This window comes from Trichosurus vulpecula, chromosome 5 (genome assembly GCF_011100635.1).
Source record: "Trichosurus vulpecula isolate mTriVul1 chromosome 5, mTriVul1.pri, whole genome shotgun sequence".
In the NCBI taxonomy this organism is placed as follows: Eukaryota; Metazoa; Chordata; class Mammalia; order Diprotodontia; family Phalangeridae; genus Trichosurus; species Trichosurus vulpecula.
Genome location: NC_050577.1, coordinates 67025399 through 67048168, shown reverse-complemented (window position 1 = coordinate 67048168; position 22770 = coordinate 67025399). Strand labels below are relative to the sequence as shown.

Sequence of the window (22770 nt, the reverse complement as noted above, 5' to 3'; positions counted from 1 at the left end):
CTATAGTTTACATTCTACTTTTCTATTTGCAGTCATCCCTGATAATATACTCCCCCCTACACCCTCCCACACCACTATCCCAAACAGTTGCAAAGGTCTGTCAATTCTATCCACATAAATTATCTTGCATACATCTGCTCTCCCTCACAAAGCACCAACCAGGCCTCAGTTTCCTCATCTATAAAATGAAAGGAAATAAGTAAGTTTGATAAGGTAAACTTCCCCCAAAAGCTAAATTTTTTATCCTCTCATCTCTTCTCACCTGAACTACTACAACTGCAACTGTAAACCCTAAGTCCCACAAGATTTAGGATCATAGCTGTAGTCCTGGAAGGGACTTCAGAGGCCATCACAGACAAACTCTGAGGTCCAAGGAACTTACTCAAGGTCACACAGGTAGTAAGCATCAAAGGCAGGATTTGATCTCAAGTATTCTGACTCCAGAGCCAGAACTCTTTCTACTGTTCAAAGCTATCCATCCCTACACAAGTACCAAGCTAACAGACTTTCTATTGCCTCTATGACAAAACACAAACAACTTAGCCTGGTTTTTAAGGTCCTTCAATACTTGCCTCCAACCTTTTTTGGGCTTATTTTATATCATTCCCCTTCACAAATTCACATTTCAGACAGATTTGATTAGTAGCTTTTCAGTCTTCCATTCTATCTTCTCCTTCCTCCCACCCTCACTCACACAAATTATTCCCAGTTCAATGAAATACATTGACTCACTTTTTAGAATTCTTATATTTCTTCAAGAGCCAGCAAGATTCTACCTCATCTAGAAAAGCTTTCTTGGATCTCCCAGTTATTAGTTCTCTCCCTTCTCAAATTAACCCATATTTACTTGGGTTTACGGTTGCCCCTTAAGGTAAGTAAACAGTTTTGTAACCCCACTCACTGCTTAGCACCCAGCATTATACATTGTAGGGGCATGATAGAGATTCATAGACTTGAACAGTATAGTTTGCATTTATATGTCTTTAGATATATTCTCTTATTTGATCACAAAGAAAATGCTGTGAAGCAAGTAATCTAAACATTTTAATCATATTTTACAAATGAAACTATCTAGAGACTTGCCCAGGCCACAAGGCTACTAAGCTGCAGGTCTTCAATAAATTGATGAAAAGCTTTGATGTGCCATTTCTATTTGGCAGAGAAACAAATAATTGCTCCAAATCACTAATAAGAGAAAAGCAAATCAACTCTGAGGTTTTTTGCCTCATATCCAGCAAATTGTCAAAGACGACAACAGATGAGAACAGACAGTGTTAGAGGAGCTACGCACGCTAATACAATGTGATCAGAGCTGTGAGCTACTGCAATCACTCTGTTAAGAAATTTATAATTATGTAAAGAAAATGACTGAAATGCCCACACCTTTTGTCCCAAAAAGCCCATATGCTAGGCATAAAGACCAAGAAGGTCAAAGCCAGAAAGGCCTCCTATTACCCAAATATTCCATGCAACACTTTTTGTAACAGAAAAGAACCCTAAACAAAACATATTTCCATTAATTGGGGAATGGCTAAACAAATTTTGTTTACGTGAATGCAGTGGACTATTCTTGTTCCATAAGAAATAAGGAGTATCATAAATACAGAGAAGCATAGGAAGACTTATAACAGATTCAAACTGAGTAAAAAGAACCAGGAAACAACGTATATGACTGTAACACGGTAAATGGAAAAAAAGAGCAACCATTAAAAAAATGGATCCCTGTATAATTATAATGAATAAGCTATAGCTTGTTTTAAGAGATGACTCCAGTGAGGGGAGGAATATACTGAGAAATAAAGGTGCTGTAAAAAATAATAAAAAGAAACAATTTTTTTTAAAAGACAAGCTCAACTCAAAAAAAAAGATTATTACTCTGTGCTAAGTTATTATTTGTTACTACCAGATTCTGAACTAGAATATGAATATCTAATACTACGTAATATTTACAAGATAACACGATTAAGGTAAAGAGAAACTTTGCATAAAACACTGCAACAATTTGGACATTTTGATACAGTTTTAAATAGGAAGTCACATGTTTTCTTTCAGCTTGATTTACTACCCTAAGAAACTACTTTGAAAGCTCTATCATCAAAGTGAACTCAATTGTCCAAAGAAACAGAAAAATAAATAGCTTTATAGATGTTAAAAAACAGTTCATTTACAGAAGTCAAGATCAGAAGAAAAGCAGAAAATTGGGCTAGACAAGTAGGTGGTGCAGTGCATAGAGCACCGGGCCTGGACTCAGGCAGACTCATCTTCCTGAGTTCAAATCTGGCCTCAGACACTTAGAAGCTTCACGTCCCTGGGCAAGGTACTTAACCCTGTCTGCCTGTAAAATGAGCTGGAGAAGTAAATAACAAACCACACCAGTATCTTTTGGAAGAATACCCCAAATGGGGTCACAAAGAGTCTACTGAACAACAACAAAATGGGGGGAGAGGTGGGAATTTTATAGCCAATTTCTCAGATAAAAGCTTCACATCTCAACTATATAGAGAACTGAGTCAAATTTATAAGAACATGAGTCATTCACCAACTGATAAAATGGTCAAAGGATATGAACAGGGAGTTTTGGGAAAATGAAATCAAAGCAATATAGTCATAAGAAAAAAATACCCTAAATCATTATGGATACCATCTCACACCTATCACTTTGGATAAAATGATAGAAGAGGAAAATGCTAAGTGTTGAAGGGAATATGGCAAAATTGAGACACTAATACACTGCTGGTGGAATTACGAACTGATTTAACCACTTTAGAAAACAATTTTGAATTATGCCCAAAGAATTATAAAACTGTGTATAACGTAACCTTTAACCCTGAAACACCACTGTTAGTTCTCCTTCCCAAAGTGGTCAGGGAAAAAGGAAAGGAATCCATATGTTCGAAAATATTTATAGAAGCTCACTTTGTCGTGGCAAAGAACTGGAGTGGGGAGATGCCATTAACTGGGGAATGGCTGAATAGGTTACGGAAGTTGTGGTATATGATTGTGATGGAATACCATTGTGTTGCAAAGAGATGATGAGCACAATGGTTTTAGAAAAACATGGAAAGACTTGTGTGAAATAATGAAGAGTGAAATGGGCAGAATCGAGAGAATGTTGTACATGGTAACAGCAATGCTATTTGAAGAGTACCTGAATGACTAAGCTACTCTGAATAATATGATCACTCAAATCTACAACAAAGGACTCATGAAGGAAAAGGCTATCTACCTCCAGAGAAAGAATTAATATATGGAAATAAGTATTGTATGGCTCCACATGTATAAATCTATATCAAATGTTGGCCTTCTCTAACGTGGGGCTGGGATAGATGGAGGGAGACAACTCTGCACTCAAAATGTTACCAAAAATAAATAATTCTTTTTTTAAAAAAGCAATTCATGTCTCATTTTGAAATGTGATTTTATTCAGTACTTAGAACTGAAATACATGCACCTTAAGGACCAAAATGCCATCAACTGTTAATAACTTCCAAGGTTACCCTTTTATGTACTCTGTATGTAACCATTTCTATACGTGTAGGCTGCCCATTAGAACATAAGCTACTGGAGGACAAGAACATTTTGTTTCTTCCTTGTATTGCCAGTGCTCAGAACAGGACCTGGCCCACAGTGAAAGCTTAATATTGATTGACTGATCCTAACTCCCACATCCAGCCTCTCTATTATACCACAGGGCCTCTTTTCTACAAAAGCAGTAACTATCCAAAACTCCTTCACAGTGTGAAGCAAAACTCTATAAGAAACCAATACTCTCTTGAACATGGTAAGTATTTGACAAACATTTCTTGAAAGGGACAAACCAAATTTACAAAGTGCTTTAAAATTACTTCTGAATAAATCAAATTCTGCTCTCATTAACCTCCTCAAATTAGGTTTTCCTAAAAAGGAAAAAGAAAACAATACCTTTTGGAAGTTTTGTTTCTGATGGTTTATTGTTGGGTCTGGGGGTAGTAGTAAGCAGAGAAGTGAGGCAGTTACCATAAGGTATGATATATCTAGTAGCAACAGATATTCAGTAAAGTATCTTGGGAAGTAAAAATGTTAACACATTTTCAGCAAAATTAAGCACGAATATTGTTCAAAAACACTGTATAGCAGGCAGAAGCTTACAAATGGTGAGATTTGGGAAAGGGCAGACTCTCAATGGAGATCTATTTTGTAATAAGCACATCATGCTTAATACAAATATATTTATTTGTTCATTCTTTAGACTTGGTTTGGAAAGAAGCTTTAGAGGTCAAATAATAGAAACCTTTCCTCTTTCATACAGGAATTGTCCAACAAAAGGTGTATCTCCAACCTCTGCTTAAATACACATACTGGTGGCCACAATCGCTACCTCAAACAGGAACCCATTCTACTTTCAAATGGAATTCATCATACTGAGCTGAACTATGGCTGCCTGGAACTTTTACCCATTCTTTCCATGGATCCAGACAGAAAATCTTGTCCCTCTAGTGCCCTTCAAATATTTGAAAATAAGTATCATTTCCCCTCCCCCAAATCTCTTTTTTAAGCTAGATATTTCTAGTTCCTTCAACTGTTCTCCATGACACAGTTCCTTTACTCGTCACCATCCTGGTCACCGTCCCAACCCCCTCTTAAAAAGTGTTACCCAGAAATCTACAGAATATTCCAAGAGTGAGGTGACCAATAAAAAGTTGGGCCTTTTTTTTTAACTGTTTCTACTAATGCAGACTAATATTAAATGCACTTTGACAGCTCATCCTACCATGGACTCCCACTAAGCTTGCAGTCAAGTAACTAAAGCTCCTGAATTGTTTCCACATAAACTGCTGTTAAGCCACTTTTCCCCCATCTGTCTCTATCATTTGTCTGTATCAAATGTTAGTCACTGCCTATCAATGGGATTTTTAATATTAGTGATAAAGATGACAGAAGAAAAGAGGCAATAGGCTGACCCAACATAATAAGACTATTAAGATCTGGAAAGGTTGTTATAAGTTATCTAATCCTACTTCCTCCTCATTTTACAGATGAGGAAACTGAATTGTCCAAGATCATACAACTCGGTTAGAACCAGGGCTAGAACTTTTAGGATTCTTGACCTCTCTAGTCCAATGACCATTCAACACTACCGCAAGTAAAGTTAGCAATCACAGATATACTGATTAAGATTGGTTAGACACCCCATGTGCCACTCAGGAATTTCTCAACACACTAATAATATAACTCATAAAACTGACAGGATTTAAAGCTGGAAGGAGTCTTAGAAACTACCTCCTTCACTTGATTCCACAGTAGGTTCAATTTTCAATCCAAAAATTAATCATTGGTATATTTGGTTCAGGCTGACATTCATGACAAACTTGTCTGGTATTATTTGCTTTAAAATGCCTGAGCTCCTACTACAGTAAAGTAATGAATGGTGCACTGGAAAGGGGAATGGATTTGTAGTCAGAGAAGCTGAACTTGAATCACAGTTCTACCACTTATTACCTTGGGGATGTCACTTTACTTTATCCTTTATGCACTTGAGTTTTGTCATCTGTAAATTGGGACTACCATCACCTACCACACAATGCAGAGTAAATAAAGTGTTTTGTAAATCTTTAGGTGCTACATGTACGTTACCATCACTGATTTAACATGCAGAAAGTGACTTGTGACCACAGGCAAATCACAACTTCCCTGGGCCTCAGTTTCCTTATCGTTTGAACTAGATGGCCTCTGAGGTCCTTTACAGATCTATGATCCTATGACCATAGTGAAAAATTTCTTCTTTACACTGTTTGAGGAAAAGACAGTAGTCAAGGTCTAGGGTTAGAAGATTCCTTTAACATTTAACATAACCTTTAACATTTACTAAATTTGGGATGATAATGGACAATGGAGAAAATAAATACATGCTTACTAAAGCTAAGTATTATATACAATCCTAATTTAAACAAAAAAAAAATCCAACATGGATATAGCAGTCCATAAACTTTCAATGGTCTAGCCCAGGGGTGGGGAACCTGCAGCCTCTAGGTGGTCCTTGGGTTAAGCCTTTTGACTGAGTCCAAGTTTTACAGAACAAATCCTCTTATTAAAGGGATTTGTTCTATGAAGTTTGGATTCAGTCAAAGGTCCTAGAGGGCTACCTGTGGCCCCACCCCCACCCCGGTCTAGCCCCAGGGATGTGGGATACTTTTCTCAATTCACTAAAGTGGATATATTCAAGGAAATGGGATATATGGTAATACTGTAATACTCTAAAAAAAAAAAATCAGGAGAAACCATAGAACAAGCTTCGAGGATTCACCTTTCTTTGAGCTGAGTACAATTCTTATCACTAAGAAAAAATCAAAAACACCCCCAGTATATAGTTTTAAGAAGAAAAACTTCCCTCAGGTGGGGAGCGCCTGAGACTTTCATCTTGTCTAAACATCAAGGCTGCTCACAGGTAGCCTTACTCATGATCAAGTGACCAAACGATGACTTCATCTGAAGAACTTTGTTCAGGAGAGACGGCGGTAATCACTACAACATTCCTGCAACCTCCATACAGACCCACATCTGAGGGCGGATCCAAAAGCAAGCCATAGCTTATCCTCCACTCAACCAACAGTCAGCATTATTCATGAGGGGTAAAAAAAAAAATCAAGGAGAAAAAGAAAAAACCAGCAAAGCTGAACTGCTGGCTGCTTTTCTCCTCCTGAAGGAGCTGGCGATAAGAAGTGAGGCTTTGACCCCGATAAGATAAGCCTCCTGCCCAAGTGGAACCTGAACTTGGGAGGGCGGAACCCTCCCGGACCAGCCCTCCCCGCCCCCTCCCCACGGGTTGCCCAGGGACGGAGCTAACTGGGAAAGTGACCCGGGGAGTTTGGAAAGACTGGCAGGTCTGGGCTACGTAGTTACCGAACGCCAGATAAGAATTAGCAAACGCTGAGGCAGTGACGGCGACAGAAAGAACCGGGCCCCGACACATGGATGGGGCGGGGGTAAAGGTCTTCCTCCTCAGCCCGCAAGCGCCCGGCCCCCAGCCCCACACCCCTAAGTAAGAGGCTGAGGGGCAGATGACAGCCCGGGCCACGCCTTCAGCTTGTTTTCCACAGGGCTGGTGGTCCCCCACCCCCACCCCGTGCAAGGCTCCCCAGGGGAGCCCAGCTGGGCCTAGCAGCCCGGCCCGTCCCGGCCCGGGCAGAGGTGGGGGTGGGGCAACCGGGAGGGGAGCCCCGGGGGATGGCCGGGGGGGAGAGGCCTCGCCGCCAGGCGCAGGCGCAGGCCTAGGCCCAGACCCAGGCCCGGCCCAGGCTCCGCCGCCCGTCCGCCGGCCTTGCTGTTTACCGTTCCCCGTTCCCCGTCGGGACAAGAACGGAAGGGAGCAGGCGAGAAGGAGAGGGTCAAACCCGCCGGCCGCGTTCCCCGCGGACCCCTCACCTGGATTTGCCCACCCCGCTCTCCCCAATGATTAGGATCTTCAGGGTGGTCAGTACGTCCTCATCCATCCTGGCCACCGGTAGCAGCTCCTGAGCCAGCTGGCCGCCTCACTCCGGCGCTCTCCCCTTCACTGAGGGGGAGTGGCCTGCGCATGCGCAAGTCGCCGCCGGCCGCCGCTGCCGTTTGGGTTTTGGTTTTTTTGTTGGTTGGGTTTTTTTTTTTTTTTAACCGGGGCTATTTGGGTTATGGGTGAAGCTCGCAAAAGTCGTATCTACCCTCCCCCGCCCGGATACAATTCTGCGCCTGCGCAGACTCCAGAGGCCGACGCCTTCCGGCAATCGTGTTGTCTCACTCTTACGCAAGCGCATTCCCAAAGGGAAGCCAGAGTGGTTTACTTTGACTTTTGCCTGGCCCATAACCCCGCCCACATGGCCAGACCTCTCCCCGCCCCCCTTCTCCCCAACCTCCCCATCGGGTGATGTGGAGGTCCTCGGCTGGGTGATGTAACCCAGAGATCAAAATGCCCATTTGCTTCACCCCATGTTGCTCGCTGTGCCAGCTTTGGTTAAGTGTCCCCTTTTTCATTTTTTTCAGTAAATTAACCCAGAAACCTATTCTTTGTAAACCTTAAAGCATTGTAAAAATTAGGTTATTTTACATGAAAGGTACTGGGGAGAAGCTACAAAAATGCAGAAAACTCAGGCCCTATGGCCCAAGGAACTTGCTTTATTGGTAATAATGAACCGCACCAAGGGCAAAGGTTCTTAACCTGGACTCGGTGATCTTTAAAGAATATATATTTTAGAACTTTTATTTACTACATTGGATTTCCTTTGTAATCCTACTTACTTGATTCTATTCATTTAAAAACATTATTCTGAGAAAAGATCCACAAGTTTTACCAGACTGCCAAAAGGGTCCATGATACACAAAAAGGTTAAGAATCTCTGATGTAGAGCCTTAAGGCTCACAAAATCTTTTCCATACATTAGCTCATCTGAGTCTCAAAATAACCCAGCAAGGTAGTTACTACAGATACTGTTTTACAGATGAGGAATCTCAAGCTGGAAAAGGTTAAGTGGCTTGCCCAGGGTTACACTGTAAGAAAAGAGATGATAAAAATAATAACAAAAGCAATGGCCAGCATTTATATATGGCTTTAAAGTTTGCAAAGCACTTTTTATGTTGTTTCATTTCATCCAGATTTGATGGGAAGGCTTATATGTATAGGATATATATGTACCCATGTAAGACAGGCATATCTACATGGGTTGTCTAAATGCAGCTCTGAGGCAAGTGGCATAGATTGATAACCTATCCCTTTCCAAAGGAGACCATGGTTTTCTCCTGGAGAGGAGCTGGAAAAGGGCTGTGAATGCTTGTTCCTTTCCTCATTAAACTAAAATTATGCCTGTCTACTCCTTTTACATATTGTTGGTTTAAGGGTATCATTTTTTTTTTAAGGATTCAAAACAAAAGCTGCTTCCTTGGTCCTGAATCCTCAGTTATGTTTGACAGTTTGACTGCTTCCTACCTGACCCTAGTTATCGCAAATAGCAAGTAGAGAAGTAATTCAGCTTAGAAAATATACTAGTGAATGGGACCTCTACCTGGGAACAAGATATCTCAGCACAAACCAAGAGAGTGACCTGGATCTCATTCAAGGGGAAATTCCCAAAACCTCTAGGGAGATAAGCAAGAAATCAGGGGTATTTTGAGCCAGCTTCCCTTATATGTCTGAAACTTCTAAGTGCCTCTTTCTCTTCCGAAGAATATCTAGAACCCATTGGTGCCTCTCCCCAAAACTCTGACCCAACTCTGTTCCTCACATAGGTATCTCAGTATCAGTCTTGCTCAGCATTTTTTTCCACCATTAGGAGTCTTCTTCCATATACTCGACTGAAGACAGACATCCCCAGTCTTGGAAACCCATTTTTTTACATACAGCATGGCCCAAAAGTCTTAGTTCAGTTTTAAGTTTTAATAGATTTAGTAGCTGAAAGCCACCCTCAGGCTTTTAGGCCATCCTATATACATACACACACATATGTATAGTGCGATGTATAAAAAGTTCGAGAGATGTAATTTCTGTGTAATCATTTTATCAATAATGCTTAATGAATCATTAATAAAAGTGATTGGTCATTTGGCAATCTTTCATGAACCAAAGATCATGGTGGCTTCTTGATGTTTATATGCCCTTCAAAATGTGGGTGTTCCGGACAAATGGCAATCAAAATTGGTTAACAACTAATGAGAATGAATATTATAATGAGCAGTGGGCCGATTCTAACAAGGGGCTGGGGGACATGACTTGGATTATGTTACTTTTAGTACCAGACCACCCCCAGTGTCCCATCCCCCCTGTAAGCTGTCTAGACAAAGCCAGACTAGAACATTGTGGGCTTGCCCACTTGGATGAGGTCTGAACAAGACAGCAATATCCCTTCAATTGCTGGCTAAATAACCTAGAAGGGGCTGATTTCTGAATGATGAAATAGAAAGGGGAAAAATTTTAGTCCTAATTCAATAATTGGCTGTTAATATAAGAGAGAAATAATATTTCCCTTGTTAACAACACAAAGTAGTACATACTAAGAGCCAGGTATATGGCACAAAGTGCTATAGGAGTCCATAAGAAAATGACATCACCAAGAACTGTAATGGCTGGGTAAGAGTTGATGGAGGGGGAGGTAGAACATGACATGGGCATTAAAGGGAGGCTAGGACTTAGATAAAAAAAAAAAAGAGGAGGGAATTCCAGGGAGAAGGAATGACTATAGACAAAGAGTATAAGTAGTATGCATTGTGTCTTCAAGATCCATGAGAAGTAGTCTAGCTGCATCCTAGGATTCAGAGAGGATGAGAAGGCTGGGAGGGGCCACGTTGTGAAAGACCTTGAATCCCAAGAGTTCGACTTTATTCTGTAAACAAAATAAGCAACTGGAAGTTTTTGAGTTAAGGGTAACATGTTCAACAGTGTTTTGAGGAGAATCTTCTGGCAGAGGTATGTAGAATAGTTTAGAAAGGGGAGAAAGTGGAAAAAGGAAGAATCTGTCAATCAATAAACATTTCTTAAATGCCTACAGCTAGGTGGTGCAGTGGGTAGAGTACATGGCCTGGATTCACAGATTCATCTTCCTGAGTTCAAATCTGGCCTCAGATGCTTACTAGGTGGACGACTCTAGGCAAGTCACTTAACCTTATTTGCCGCAGTTTCCTCATCTGTAAAATGAACTGGCGAAGGGAATAGCAAACCACTCTAATTTCTTTGCCAAGAAAACCCCAAATGACATCAAGAAGAGTCAGACAGGGCTGAAACAACTGAACAACAACAACAGCAAATACCTACTGTGCGCTAAACATTGCACTAGGCACAGCGATACAAAGACAAAAAAAGAAACAGTCCTTGGCCTCAAGAAGCTTACATTCTATAAGGGGAGAAATCATGCATATAAATAAGCATGTATTCAAAATTCTTTGAGGAGAAAGTACTAGCAACTAGAGAGATCAGGAAAAGTCTCATGTAAGAGGTGGCATTGCAACCCAGCTCTGAAGGCAACTGGGCATTCTAAGGCACAGAGGTGAGGAAGGACATGGGAAACGGTCTACGTAAAGGCACGTTAGTGGACAGAAAATCGGGTGTTATGTGGAGGGAAAAGCAGGAAGGTCAGATTGTCTGGACTACAGAGTATACGAGAGTAACATATAATAAAAAGGCTAAAAAGATAGGTTCTAGCCAGATTCTGAAGGATTTTAAACGTGAAACAGAGGAATTTTGTATTTGATGTTAAAAGTAATAAGGAGTCTCTGCAGATTATTGAGGAGAGTAAACTGTGCTTTAGAAGTGTCACTCTGGCAACCCTGTGGAATTGGACTGAAGAGGAGAGAGACTTGAAGTAGGGAAGACAATTAGGAGACATTTGCAATGGTCCAAGCAAGAGGTGATATTGGAGCCTGTGAGCTGAGAGATATAGGGACAGAGTCTCAGCCCCACTGCTGCCACTGCTGCCATCCAGAGACTGCTGAACCCCCATCCATCCAGACACCACCACCACTCACTCCGGGCATGGAACATTCAGTCGTGGATAAAAATGAGCTGGTGCAGAAAGCCAAATCAGCTGAGCAGGCTGAAATATGATGACCTGGCAGCCTGCATGAAGTCTGTAATCGAGCAAGGAGCTGAATTATCCAATGAGGAGAGGAATCTTCTCTCTGTTGCTTACAAAAATGTCGTAGGGGCCCAGAGGTCATCATGGAGGATTGTTTCAAGTATTGAGCAAAGGATGGAAGGTGCTGAGAAAAAAACAGCAGATGGCCCGGGAATAAAGAGAGAAAACTGAGACTGAACTAAGAGATATCTGCAGTGAGGTACTGCCTCTATTGGGCGAGCTCTTGATTCCTAATGCTTCACAAGCAGAAAGCAAAGTTTTCTATTTGAAAATGAAAGGAGACTACTACCATTATTTGGCTGAGGCTGCTGCTGGTGATGACAAGAAAGTGGATAAGCATATCAAGAAGCATTTGAAATCAGCAAAAAGGAGATTCAGCCAACGCATCCTATAAGATTGGGTCTGGCCTTGAACTTCTCTGTGTTCTTCTACTAGATCCTGAGCTCTCCAGGGAAAGCCTGCTCCCTTGAAAAGACAGCTTTTGATGAAGCCATTGCTAAACTTGATACATTAAGTGAAGAATCATACAAAGACAGCATGCTAATAATGCAGTTACTAAGAGACAACTTGACATTGTGGACATCAGACACCCAAGGAGATGAAGCTGAAGCAGGAGAAGGAGGGGAGAATTAACCAGCCTTCCAACTTTTGTCTGCTTCATTCTAAAATTTACACAGTAGACCATTCATCATCCATGCTGTTCCACAAATAGTTTTTGTTTACCATTTATGACAGGTTTATGTTACTTCTATTTGGATTTGCACATATCCCATGTGGTTTTTATATTTAATATTAGGGGAGTAGAGCCAGTTAACATTTGGGGAGTTATCTGTTTTCATCTGAGGTGGCCAAAAATGGAATTTTTATATGTTTGGCATAGTACTTTTGGTACATTGTGATTTCACAAGGCCAGTGTTAAAACAGCTTCCATGTCTAAGCAAAGAAAACTGCCTACATATTGGTCTGTCATGGTGGGATAAAGGGATAATTGGTTCCAGCCACAGGTGTAGTTATTGTGGGTACTTTAAGGTTGGAGCACTCATGGCTGTGGTAGAACAGATGTCCCATAGACATTACATGTCTTTCCATGTGTATCTGTGGAATACATGATCTCAACATGTACCCCTGCGTGATTGCATTTGCAAAAGTGTTCCTTAAGACAAAGTTTTAACCCAGTCAGTTTCCTCTGGAGAAGGGCAAAAATGGTTCATGTTCTATTATTTGTTTGCTTTCACTATTTTTGCTACAGTCATCTTATTTGTATTTAAATGGTTTAGGCAACCTAAGAACAAATGTACAAGTAAAGATGCAATAAAAATGAATTGCTTGATAGTCATAAAGTCACTATATATCAAGCACAGAAGTAAAACAAGAAACCCATGTATTTAATTTTTTTAGGTTTTTTGCTCTTGTGATTTTTTTGATACTTACCTAACATGTATGACCTGTAAAAATAGTTAACAGGAAAATAACTTGAGATGATGGCTAGCTTTGTTTAATGTCTTATGAAATTCTCATGAACAACCCAAGCATAATTGTTAAAAACATGTGTATTAAGTTGATGTAAGTGGAATAAAAGTTTTATGAATGGATGGCCTTTTGAATGCCTGAAGACAGCTATTGTGTCTTTCCAGGCTAATCACTCCCAGCATTGCCATTGTAAGAAGGAAGATAGTGAAGGAAATAAAGGAGTGTTTGGAGAGGTAGAAAGAAAACAAATTTCACTATCCTTCTTCCTTCGTGCTTTATTATACATGGTTGCCAATTTAGAATTTTAGGATGGGTCATTAAAGATTGTCTGGGAGGGAGGGGGGACAGCGCCAAGATAGTGGCTGGAAAGCAAGGACTTGCTCAAGCTCTCCCACAAATCCTTCCAAACACCTATAAAAACTGGTTCTGGACAAATTCTAGAGCTGTGGAACACATGAAATAGCAGAGGGAACCAGGTATCCAGCCCAGGACAGCCTGGATGGTTGTTGGGAAGGCTCTATCACATGGTGCTGGGAGCAGAGCACAGTCCAGTGTGGGCTGCACCAGGACCAACCAGACCAGGAGTTGGGCAGAGCAGGCCTGAGGGCCATGAATCATTGAGCTGTGGCAGTTACCAGACTTCTCAACCCACAAACACCAAAGACAATTGAGCAGGTTAGTGAGAAAACTTCTGGATAGAGGTGAGAGCCGTCTGGCCCCAGCCCTGGGGGTGGCGGAGGTGGTATGGTTGTGGCAGTGGAGGCAACAGCAGGCAGCTCCTGCAGCTGCTTCCAGAGCTCCAGCGTCAGCTGCTTTCCAAATTCCTGGCTCACACAGTGGGAGGAATCAAGCAGTGGATCAGAGCGGGAGTGCAAGGAGTACTTTGCTGGCACAGAGGCAAGTTCTCTTGCTTTGCCCCGGTTGGATCTGGGTCACGGGCCTGGTTGGCACTTATTGGGGGAGGAGGAGCGCTGCTGTGGCAGAGCTTGTGGTGATGGTGGAACAGAAGTAGCTCTGAAAACAGCAGCACAAGGACCCTAAAGCCTGGGACAAAGTACTCTCTACTCTACAAGCAGTTATACCCAAACAAAAAGCTCAAGGGTTAAGTAATTGGCTGGAAACATGAACAGGCAGCGAAAACAGACTCAGACTATAGGATCTTTTTTTGGTGACAAAGAAGAGCAAAACATACAGCCAGAAAAAGTCAACAAAGTCAAAGAGCCCACATCCAAAGCTTCCAAGAAAAATATGAATTGGTCTCAGGCCATGGAAGAGCCCAAAAAGGATTTGGAAAAGCAAGTAAGAGAAGTAGAGGAAAAATTGGGAAGAGAAATGAGAATGACACAAGAAAACCATGAAAAACAAGTCAATGACTTGCTAAAGGAGACCCCCAAAAATATTGAAGAAAATAACACCTTAAAAAATAGACTAACCCAAATGTCAAAAGGGCTCCAAAAAGCCAATGAGGAGAAGAATGCCTTGAAAGGCAGAATTAGCCAAATGGAAAAGGAGGTCCAAAAGACCACTGAAGAAAATACTACTTTAAAAATTAGATTGGAGCAAGTGGAAGCTAGTGACTTTATGAGAAATCAAGATATTATAAAACAGAACCAAAGGAATGAAAAAGTGGAAGACAATGTGAAATATCTCATTGGAAAAACCACTGACCTGGAAAATAGATCCAGGAGAGATAACTTAAAAATTATTGGACTACCTGAAAGCCATGATCAAAAAAAAAGAGCCTAGACATCATCTTTCAAGAAATTATCAAGGAAAACTGCCCTGATATTCTAGAACCAGAGGGTAAAATAGAAATTGAAAGAATCCACTGATCACCTTTTGAAAAAGATCCCAAAAAGAAAACTCCTAGGAATATTATCACCAAATTCCGGAGTTCCCAGGTCAAAGAGAAAATACTACAAGCAGCCAGGAAGAAACAATTTGAGTATTGTGGAAACAAAATCAAGATAACACAAGATCTAGCAGCTTCTACATTAAGGGATCAAAGGGCTTAGAATATTATATTTCAGAGGTCAAAGGAGCTAGGATTAAAACCAAGAATCACCTACTCAGCAAAACTGAGTATAATGCTCCAAGGCAAAATATGGATTTTCAATAAAAAGAGGACTTTCAAGCTTTCTCAATGAAAAGACCAGAGCTGAATAGAAAATTTAACTTTCAAATACAAGAATCAAGAGAAGCATGGAAAGGTAAACAAGAAAGAGAAATCATAAGGGACTTACCGAGGTTTAACTGTTTTGTTTACATTCCTACATGGAAAGATGATGTGTGTAATTCATGAGACCTTTCTCAGTATTAGGGTAGTTGAAGGGAATATATAAATAGACAGAGGGCACAGGGTGAGTTGAATATGAAGGGATGATATCTAACAAAATAAAATAAAATTAAGGGGTGAGAGAGGAATATATTGAAAGAGGGAGAAAGGGAGAGATAGAATGGGGTAAATTATCTCACATAAAAGTGGTAAGAAAAAGCAGTTCTATTAGAAGGGAAGAGGGGACAGGTGAAAGGGAATGAGTGTATCTTGCTCTCATCAGATTTGACTTGAGGAGGGAATAACATACATACTCGATTGGGTATCTTACCCCACAAGGGGAAGGGGATAAAAAAGAGGGAATGATAGAAAGGAGGGTAGATAGGGGGAGGATGTAATCAAAAGCAAATACTTTTGAAAAGAGACAGGGTCAAGGGAGAAAACTGAATAAAGGGGGACAGGATAGGATGGAGGGAAATATAGTTTGTCTTCAACAACAAGGTTATTGTGGAAGTTTTTTTGCATAATGATACATGTGTGTCCTATGTTGAATTACTTGCCTTCTTAGGGAGGGTAGGTGGGAAGGGAAGAGGGGAGAGAATTTGGAACTCAAAGCTTTAAAAGCAGATGCTCAAAAAAGAAAATTGTTTTTGCATGCAACTGGGAAATAAGATATATAGGGAATGGGGCATAGAAATCTATCCTGCCCTACAAGAAAGTGAGGGGAAAAGGGGTAAGGGAGGAGCAAGGTGATAGAAGGGAGGGCTGACTGGGGAACGGGGCAATCAGAATATATGCCATCTTGGAGTGGGGGGAGGGTAGAAATGGGGAGAAAATTTGTAACTCAAAATCTTGTGGAAATCAATGTTGATAACTAAAATATTAAATAATAAAATATGAAAATACTGAAAAAAGATTGTCTAGTCTAACATCCTAATTTCACAGATGAGTAAACAAAGAAAACCAGAGAGGTTTAAGGGTCTTGCCCATAGTCACATGGGTAGTCGTCGGCAGAGTCAAGATTTGAACCTAGTTTTTCAGATTCTAAGTGCAGTACATTTTCCACTATACCATACTGCTGAATAGACATCAAAAAAATCTGGAGGTAGAGGGTGGGGCAGTGCTGCAATGATTTGGCTAGCAGCTGCTGTGGGGGTGAAAGACTAACACAAGCCCAACAACAAGAATGCTGCCAGCACAGATTCTTTTGATCTGCTTTATTAAGGAAAGTAACATTAAGGGGTTAACAATCTTACTTTAATTCAACATATACATATATCATTTACTTGGTTGAGGGGAAAAAGTCAGCACCATGAACTTCAGAGCAAATACAAACAAATTACAAAGATACATTATAAACAGACCAAATATAATTCATAGTTACCAAGAAACCATCAACTTCTGAGTTCAGGAACCGGGGAGCTCATAACAATGGCTGGCCCAGAGTTACGTGCCACTCCTCCTGTGGCTCAGAGCCCCAAGCAAATAGCTCTGTTCTCTCTTTTTATACAGTCTTTAGACATCATCAGATGTCATCTGAGCTACCAGAACTTAGGTTCATACTATTGGCTCTGGTCTTAACAACTGTCCTAAGGGCCCTAAGGCCCACATGGGCTTAGCATCTAGCAATTAGGGGTTTGGGCCTGGGGCTTTGCACCTAGTAAGGCTCAATCAAAGAGACTTAATTAATTTATCATTCTAAAACAGTAAGAAAGTCTCACCTTAGTTACCAATGGGGGGTGGGAGGAGTGGGTGGGAGGGGGTGGGAAGGGATATTGGGGAAGGGAACAGCTATCACCCCCATCAGATGCCTTCAATGATTCAAATCCCAACTGTCACCTCCAAGTTGTATAATCTGAAACAAGTCACTCAGCCCTAAACCTCATCTGTAAAGTCAGAGTAGTAACACTTACACTACCTTCCTCACAGGTCTCATAGACTCATAAAGCTAGGAAAGAAAAGGGACCTCAGAGACTATCTAGTCCAATCTATTTATTTGATATATGAGGAAACTGAGGACCAGAAAGTTTGGATTGCTTTTCCAAAGTCACACAGGTAATATGTAGCAAAAATAGGTCCTCTGACTCTAGCACCTATGCCCTTTCCTTTGTACCAAAGTGCTTTATAAACAGGGGCGGGGAGGGAGGGGGAGATGGTCCAGTAATACATACAGAAATGAAGATAATATAAAAACAAGATAGTAAGAAAAAGGAGATTTTTAAAAGTGAGTTATGATCATTACTTGATTATAAACCCCTACCATGCAGGAGCTAGGGGATAGAGTATTGAATGCAGAATCAAGAAAACCTCAGTTTGAGTTCTACCTCAGATTTTTACTGGCTCTGTAATCCTTAACCAGAAGTAGATGGGGTGTTCAGGGAGAACTAGTACCTCTGGTGCGAGGGCTTGCAGAGCCCTTTACAGGACTGCTTATCCACCTTTGGTGTCCATCTGTCACCCAACTCTTACCTGTAGCTCCAAGAAGCTATAGCATGCGCATGGGCCATACTCTGGTAAACCATCTTAGCAGATGGGCTAAACCAAGTTGAGGGTAACCAATGGGCCTCAAACCCATTGGTGGGTAGGGGTGTGTCTACCCTAAACATGTGAAGATTCTCCCTCACCCAAGCGGGATGGGCATTTGTTCCAACAGTCATGAAGGCAGCTGAAGCAGGTACTGAGGAGTATTTAGAGCTTGGTCAGGCCTCAGGGACACCAAGGTGCACTGCATCCTGGGCCAGTGCCAATAATCTTGACTTTTGTCTTGCCGCTGAGCTGTGATGACTCTGGAAGAGAGAGTGAAGCTAACAATTTTGTGCGACTCTGCCTCACTTACATCCATCCAAATTCATGTGCAACTCAAGATACCACCCATCATGTCATTGGTCCTCTTTGAAAACTAAGGACAAGCAACAATTCTTGTCTAGTCATTTAACTAACCTCTTTGAGCTTCATCTATAAAAGAAAGAATTTGACCCAATGGCTTCTAAATTCCCTTCTAGCTCTAAACCTATAATCCTATGCCTGGATAACTCATTCTGTATATTATAAAATGTCATGCGGAAGCAGTCATTCCAGATACAAAGCAGGACACGAAAACAAGATTGTATATGAAATCATGAATCTCCATTTCATTAAATATTTCCTTAGTTAATATATTCTGGTGACTGAGATGAGGTCATAAAATCCAACCCCTTACCTCTAGATACCTCTGAAGTATCCCAAATAAATTGCCACCTATAATACTAATATCTTCAGGGAATAATCATTCACAGCCTTACAAGGTACAACATATCCTAAGCCCTTTTCCCTTTCTGTCTAAAAGCCCTACTTCATCTGTCTTTCCTTCCCCTGAGTATGAATTCATATTCTCATATTGTCCAAAGGCATTCTTTTTGCATTTTATTTTGAATAGCCTTTTATTCTTACTTCCATTTAGTGACACATATTATTACATCGTTTTGCTCTGCCTTTCAGTGTTCCTTATTATATTGTTAATAGTATCCACCCTTAAACTCAATTTCTTGCCCCAAATACAGAAACTGCTTCAGTTTTAGGCTATGGTTGAAGCCCAAACACATTTTATTGATTGTTTTTCTTGGCATAGCTTTGAATATCTTCTCAGAAAAAATGTACTTTGTGGAAATCAGTGAGTTTTCATTTGTTATTATGTGGTGTTGGAGGCTTTAGCATTTCCAATAAAAGACAATCGAAAAAGAAGTATCATTAGAGCTATTATTTTATAATGTATGGTCTTATCCACTGTGATATGTAAGCTTTTGGGCTCAGTTAATGCACTTGCCATTTGGAGCCACATTGGAGAGGAAAAAACCCCCCAACATATTTTGGAGGCATTTCACGTTGCCTGGTCCACTTTGCTTTTCATTAATATTGTTTATTTTTTCCCTGACTTGGAAATAAGCCAGTAAGTACATAGAGTATTCACCCAAAATGTTAATCTGCCAAGACAGAAACCAGCCTTCAGTAGCAGAGTAAAAGAATTCGGGGTGGGGGGGGCAGGGAGAAGCAGCTGTTTCCTTAGATTGACCTAGCAAAGAGAATGTGAACAGAAATAGGTAATGAATTATTAGTAACCTCCATTGATAATGGATTAATAAACTATGTGCCTTTTCAGTTTCCAGTATTTTAGTGACATCTATTCTTATAAATCATACCATGCCAAGTACATTCCAAGCTGCAGTATTTTATAATTTCATTTGTCCATTGCTCCATGTGCCTTGTTCAGCTGTTGACTATTACCACATTCTCTCAGCCAATGATTTTCAACTACTCTGCCATGACAGACTTTGAAGAAGAGGATGAGTGGTTTTCAGAGAGGTAGTCTCCCAAAATGGGATAGAAATTTTAAAAGAACAAAAACTAAGTGTAGTAAAACTCATTTAAAAAAATGAAACTCAACTTAATGAATTGTGAAAATGAGAATTTCAGTTTGATTTTTAAGTATAAAGTCAACCACAACCAATAAAGAGTGCAACAGACTAGAATAAGGGGCCAACAGCAGAGCCAGTGTGCTGAAGTGGAAAGAAAGCTGGGTTCAGAGGCACAATTCCCTGGGCTCAAACCCCAGCTCTGCTACTTACTGTCTGACTTTATAGAAGTCACATTACTTCCCTGGGTCTTAGTTTCCTTATCTGCAAAATGAGGAAGTTGGATCATATGGGGTTTAAGGTTCCTTACAACTTTAAATCTGTGATCCTAAGATGAAAGTTATTTAAGATGACTGTAAAATCCTACTTTGGGGTTCAAAAAAATCGATTACTCAAATATTGAAGAGGGGTGGTATGTCTAGACAACTGTTTGGGTTAAGGGGGGAGGAAGCAGGTGGTTTTAGAGAACTGAAAATTTAATGTAAGCCAACAGTGTGACAAGGCAGCCAAAAAAAGCTAATGGGCTTTGAAATTCCATTAATAGAGGTACGGTGTCCAGAACAAGGAAAGTAATGGTCTTAGAGCACTCAGCCGTGGTCAGACCACAGCTGGTGTATTGTGTTCAGTGCTGGGAATCACAGTTTAGGTAGGACATTGACAAACAGAGCAAAGGATTTCAAAACCTGGCCTATGAAGATTGGTTAAAAGAAGTCAGGATATTGGCCTAGAGAAGTGAACATTCAGTGAAGAAGCCATGATTGTTGTCTTCTAGTGTTTGAAAGGCTGCTGTGTGAATGATTAGAACAGTTTTGCTGGACCCCAGAGGGAATAACTGGGGTAGACTTTGCAAAGTATATTTAGTCTCTATGTAAGAAAAAATATTCCTAGCAATTATAGCTATTCAAAAATGGAATGAACTGTCTCCAGAGGTTGCAAAGTCTCCATCAATAGGGGTTTTCAAGTGAGGTCTCTTGTCAAGAATATTGGAGGAGATTTCTGTTCTAAGTACAGGCTGGACTAACTGACCTTTTTAAGTCTGAGATTCTGTGATTAACAGAAAAAGATCTAGCATAAAAAAACACAGCTTCTGGTCTCTAAAATACCATGGAATAAGGCATTAGAAAAACCTCAAAAGAAATAGTATACATAAAACACTTTTCAGTTATCATTGTTATAATCATTTTAAGTGAAGAAAAGTACTCACCTTTTCATAATCTCAGAGTTGGAGAGACCTCAGAACTTACCTAGTTCAATCTATAAGCATACAAGAGTCCCTTGTAAAACCTACCTAACAAATAAATTATTCGGTCTTTGCTTGAAGACCTCCAGAGAGGGTAAATCCACTCCCAACTAAAATGGTCTATTCTAGTTTAAAATAGCTCTTATCACTATAAGTTTTTCCATGTATCAAGCCTTAATTTACATTGTTCCTCATTCTGTCCTCTAGCATCCAGCAAAACAAGTTAATGATCTTCCACAAGATAGACCTTCAAGATAAATCATTTTGTGTAGAAAACTTCAAAACCTAATGCTTAAGCAAAGGAAAATTTCCCCTTAATTTTAACTAGTCCTTTTGTAGGTTCTGTACATTGTCACATCTAGTCACGGAGACTTCATGGAGAGTAAGATAATATTTGAGTCTAAAAGTTTAATATATTGCCCATTGTCCAGAATCAAAACTGTAGGTTTACATAGACCAGGTTCATTTCTGGTTACTTCTCACATAAAGCATACTCTTTGATTCTTAATCCAACTCAGAGTTTTCCCTGAGAACATCAGAACTTTCTTGCTTCTAAATCTCTACAGGAAGGGTAAGGGTTCCTCAGCAACCATGAAAGCATTTAGGCTAACAATAAATCAAATATAGAAAGCCTGATTTAACTAGACCAAAAAATACAAGGCCTGGCACATAAGCCCATAATTAGCCAAGACAAGTTTTGTTGTTTTTTTTTTTTTGTCTCCATTTATCCCCCTTTCCTCCCAAAAACTCTGTAGTCCTCTAGACATAATATTATCTTGGGATTGAGGTTCCCCTCTCAGCAGGGGAAAATTCGTTAAGTTGCCAGATAATCAAGCAATCCACCCTTCCAGTTAGCCCGACCCATCCCAGGTGCTATACAATCCTCCAGTCTTATGCTATTTTCTGAAGTGGAAGCACTCATGTAAGGGGGAAGAAACCTCTGGAGCTCTCCTAGAAAGTTGATTGCTTTTCTCTGGACCTACCCAGTCTACTCAACTCACAATATCAGATAAGAACAAGGTTCATATTTATTCTTCCAAATCATAACTCCATCCCTTGGTGCTTCTTGTCTCTGGCTCTTGATTGACTGTTGGTCCAGCAACTCAGTGTTGTCCAGGAACTACAACTCTATCCCAGAAGGCTTTGTCCAAGATTTCCTCCATTTGTCCAGGACTCCTCTATCACTCCGTCACTGACACTCTGATGATATCGGTTCTCATCCCTGAACTTTGAGGCTCAGCCCAGGCATTCCTTTTCACTGCTCCACCACGGCTTCTGATTAGGGCATATGAGGTGTTCAGGGAGGACTAGTAGTGTCTCTTACCATGCTGTTTTTAGTGTCACTCATCCATCTGTGGTGTCTACCTTCACTTAACTCTCTCCTATGGCTCCAAGAAGCATACGCAGCAGCCACACCACAGTAAAACCGTCTCAGCTAACAGACTAAAGCAGGTTGAAGGTAACCAATAGGCCTCAAACCTGAGAGTGAGTTAGGGGGATTTCTACCCCAAGCATGTGAAGACTGCCCCCACCAGAATGGGTGGATAAGAACAATTTGTTCCAACAGCCATGAAGGTGGCTAAAGAAGGCACCGTGGAGAGCTTAGAGCTTGGTCAGGCGTCAAAGATACCAACGTCATCCGCTGCATCCCAGACCATCACCAGTTGTCTAGACTTTTTTCCTGCCCCTGGACTGTGATGACTCTGGAAGAGAAGGAGGCTGATGACTTTGTACAACTCTGCCTCACTTAAATCCAATTCACGAGGGGCTCATGATGCTGTTGATCTTCCTCTAAAATGAAGGATGAACAACTGCATCTGATTA

General features: G+C 40.7%; 1 protein-coding gene and 1 pseudogene across 1 annotated transcript in view; one reads left to right on the top strand and one right to left on the bottom strand.

Moving 5' to 3' along the window:
• RAB18 (RAB18, member RAS oncogene family) overlaps window positions 1-7717 on the bottom strand; it is a 52461-nt gene extending 44744 nt beyond the window's left edge. The window contains exon 1 of the mRNA XM_036759914.1: window positions 7402-7717. Coding sequence (XP_036615809.1) covers window positions 7402-7469 — 68 coding nt within the window. The 5' untranslated portion in view covers window positions 7470-7717. The remainder of the gene's footprint in view (window positions 1-7401) is intronic.
• Window positions 7718-11329: 3612 nt separating this feature from the next.
• On the top strand, window positions 11330-12244 carry LOC118850892 (annotated as a pseudogene).
• Window positions 12245-22770: the final 10526 nt, after the last annotated feature.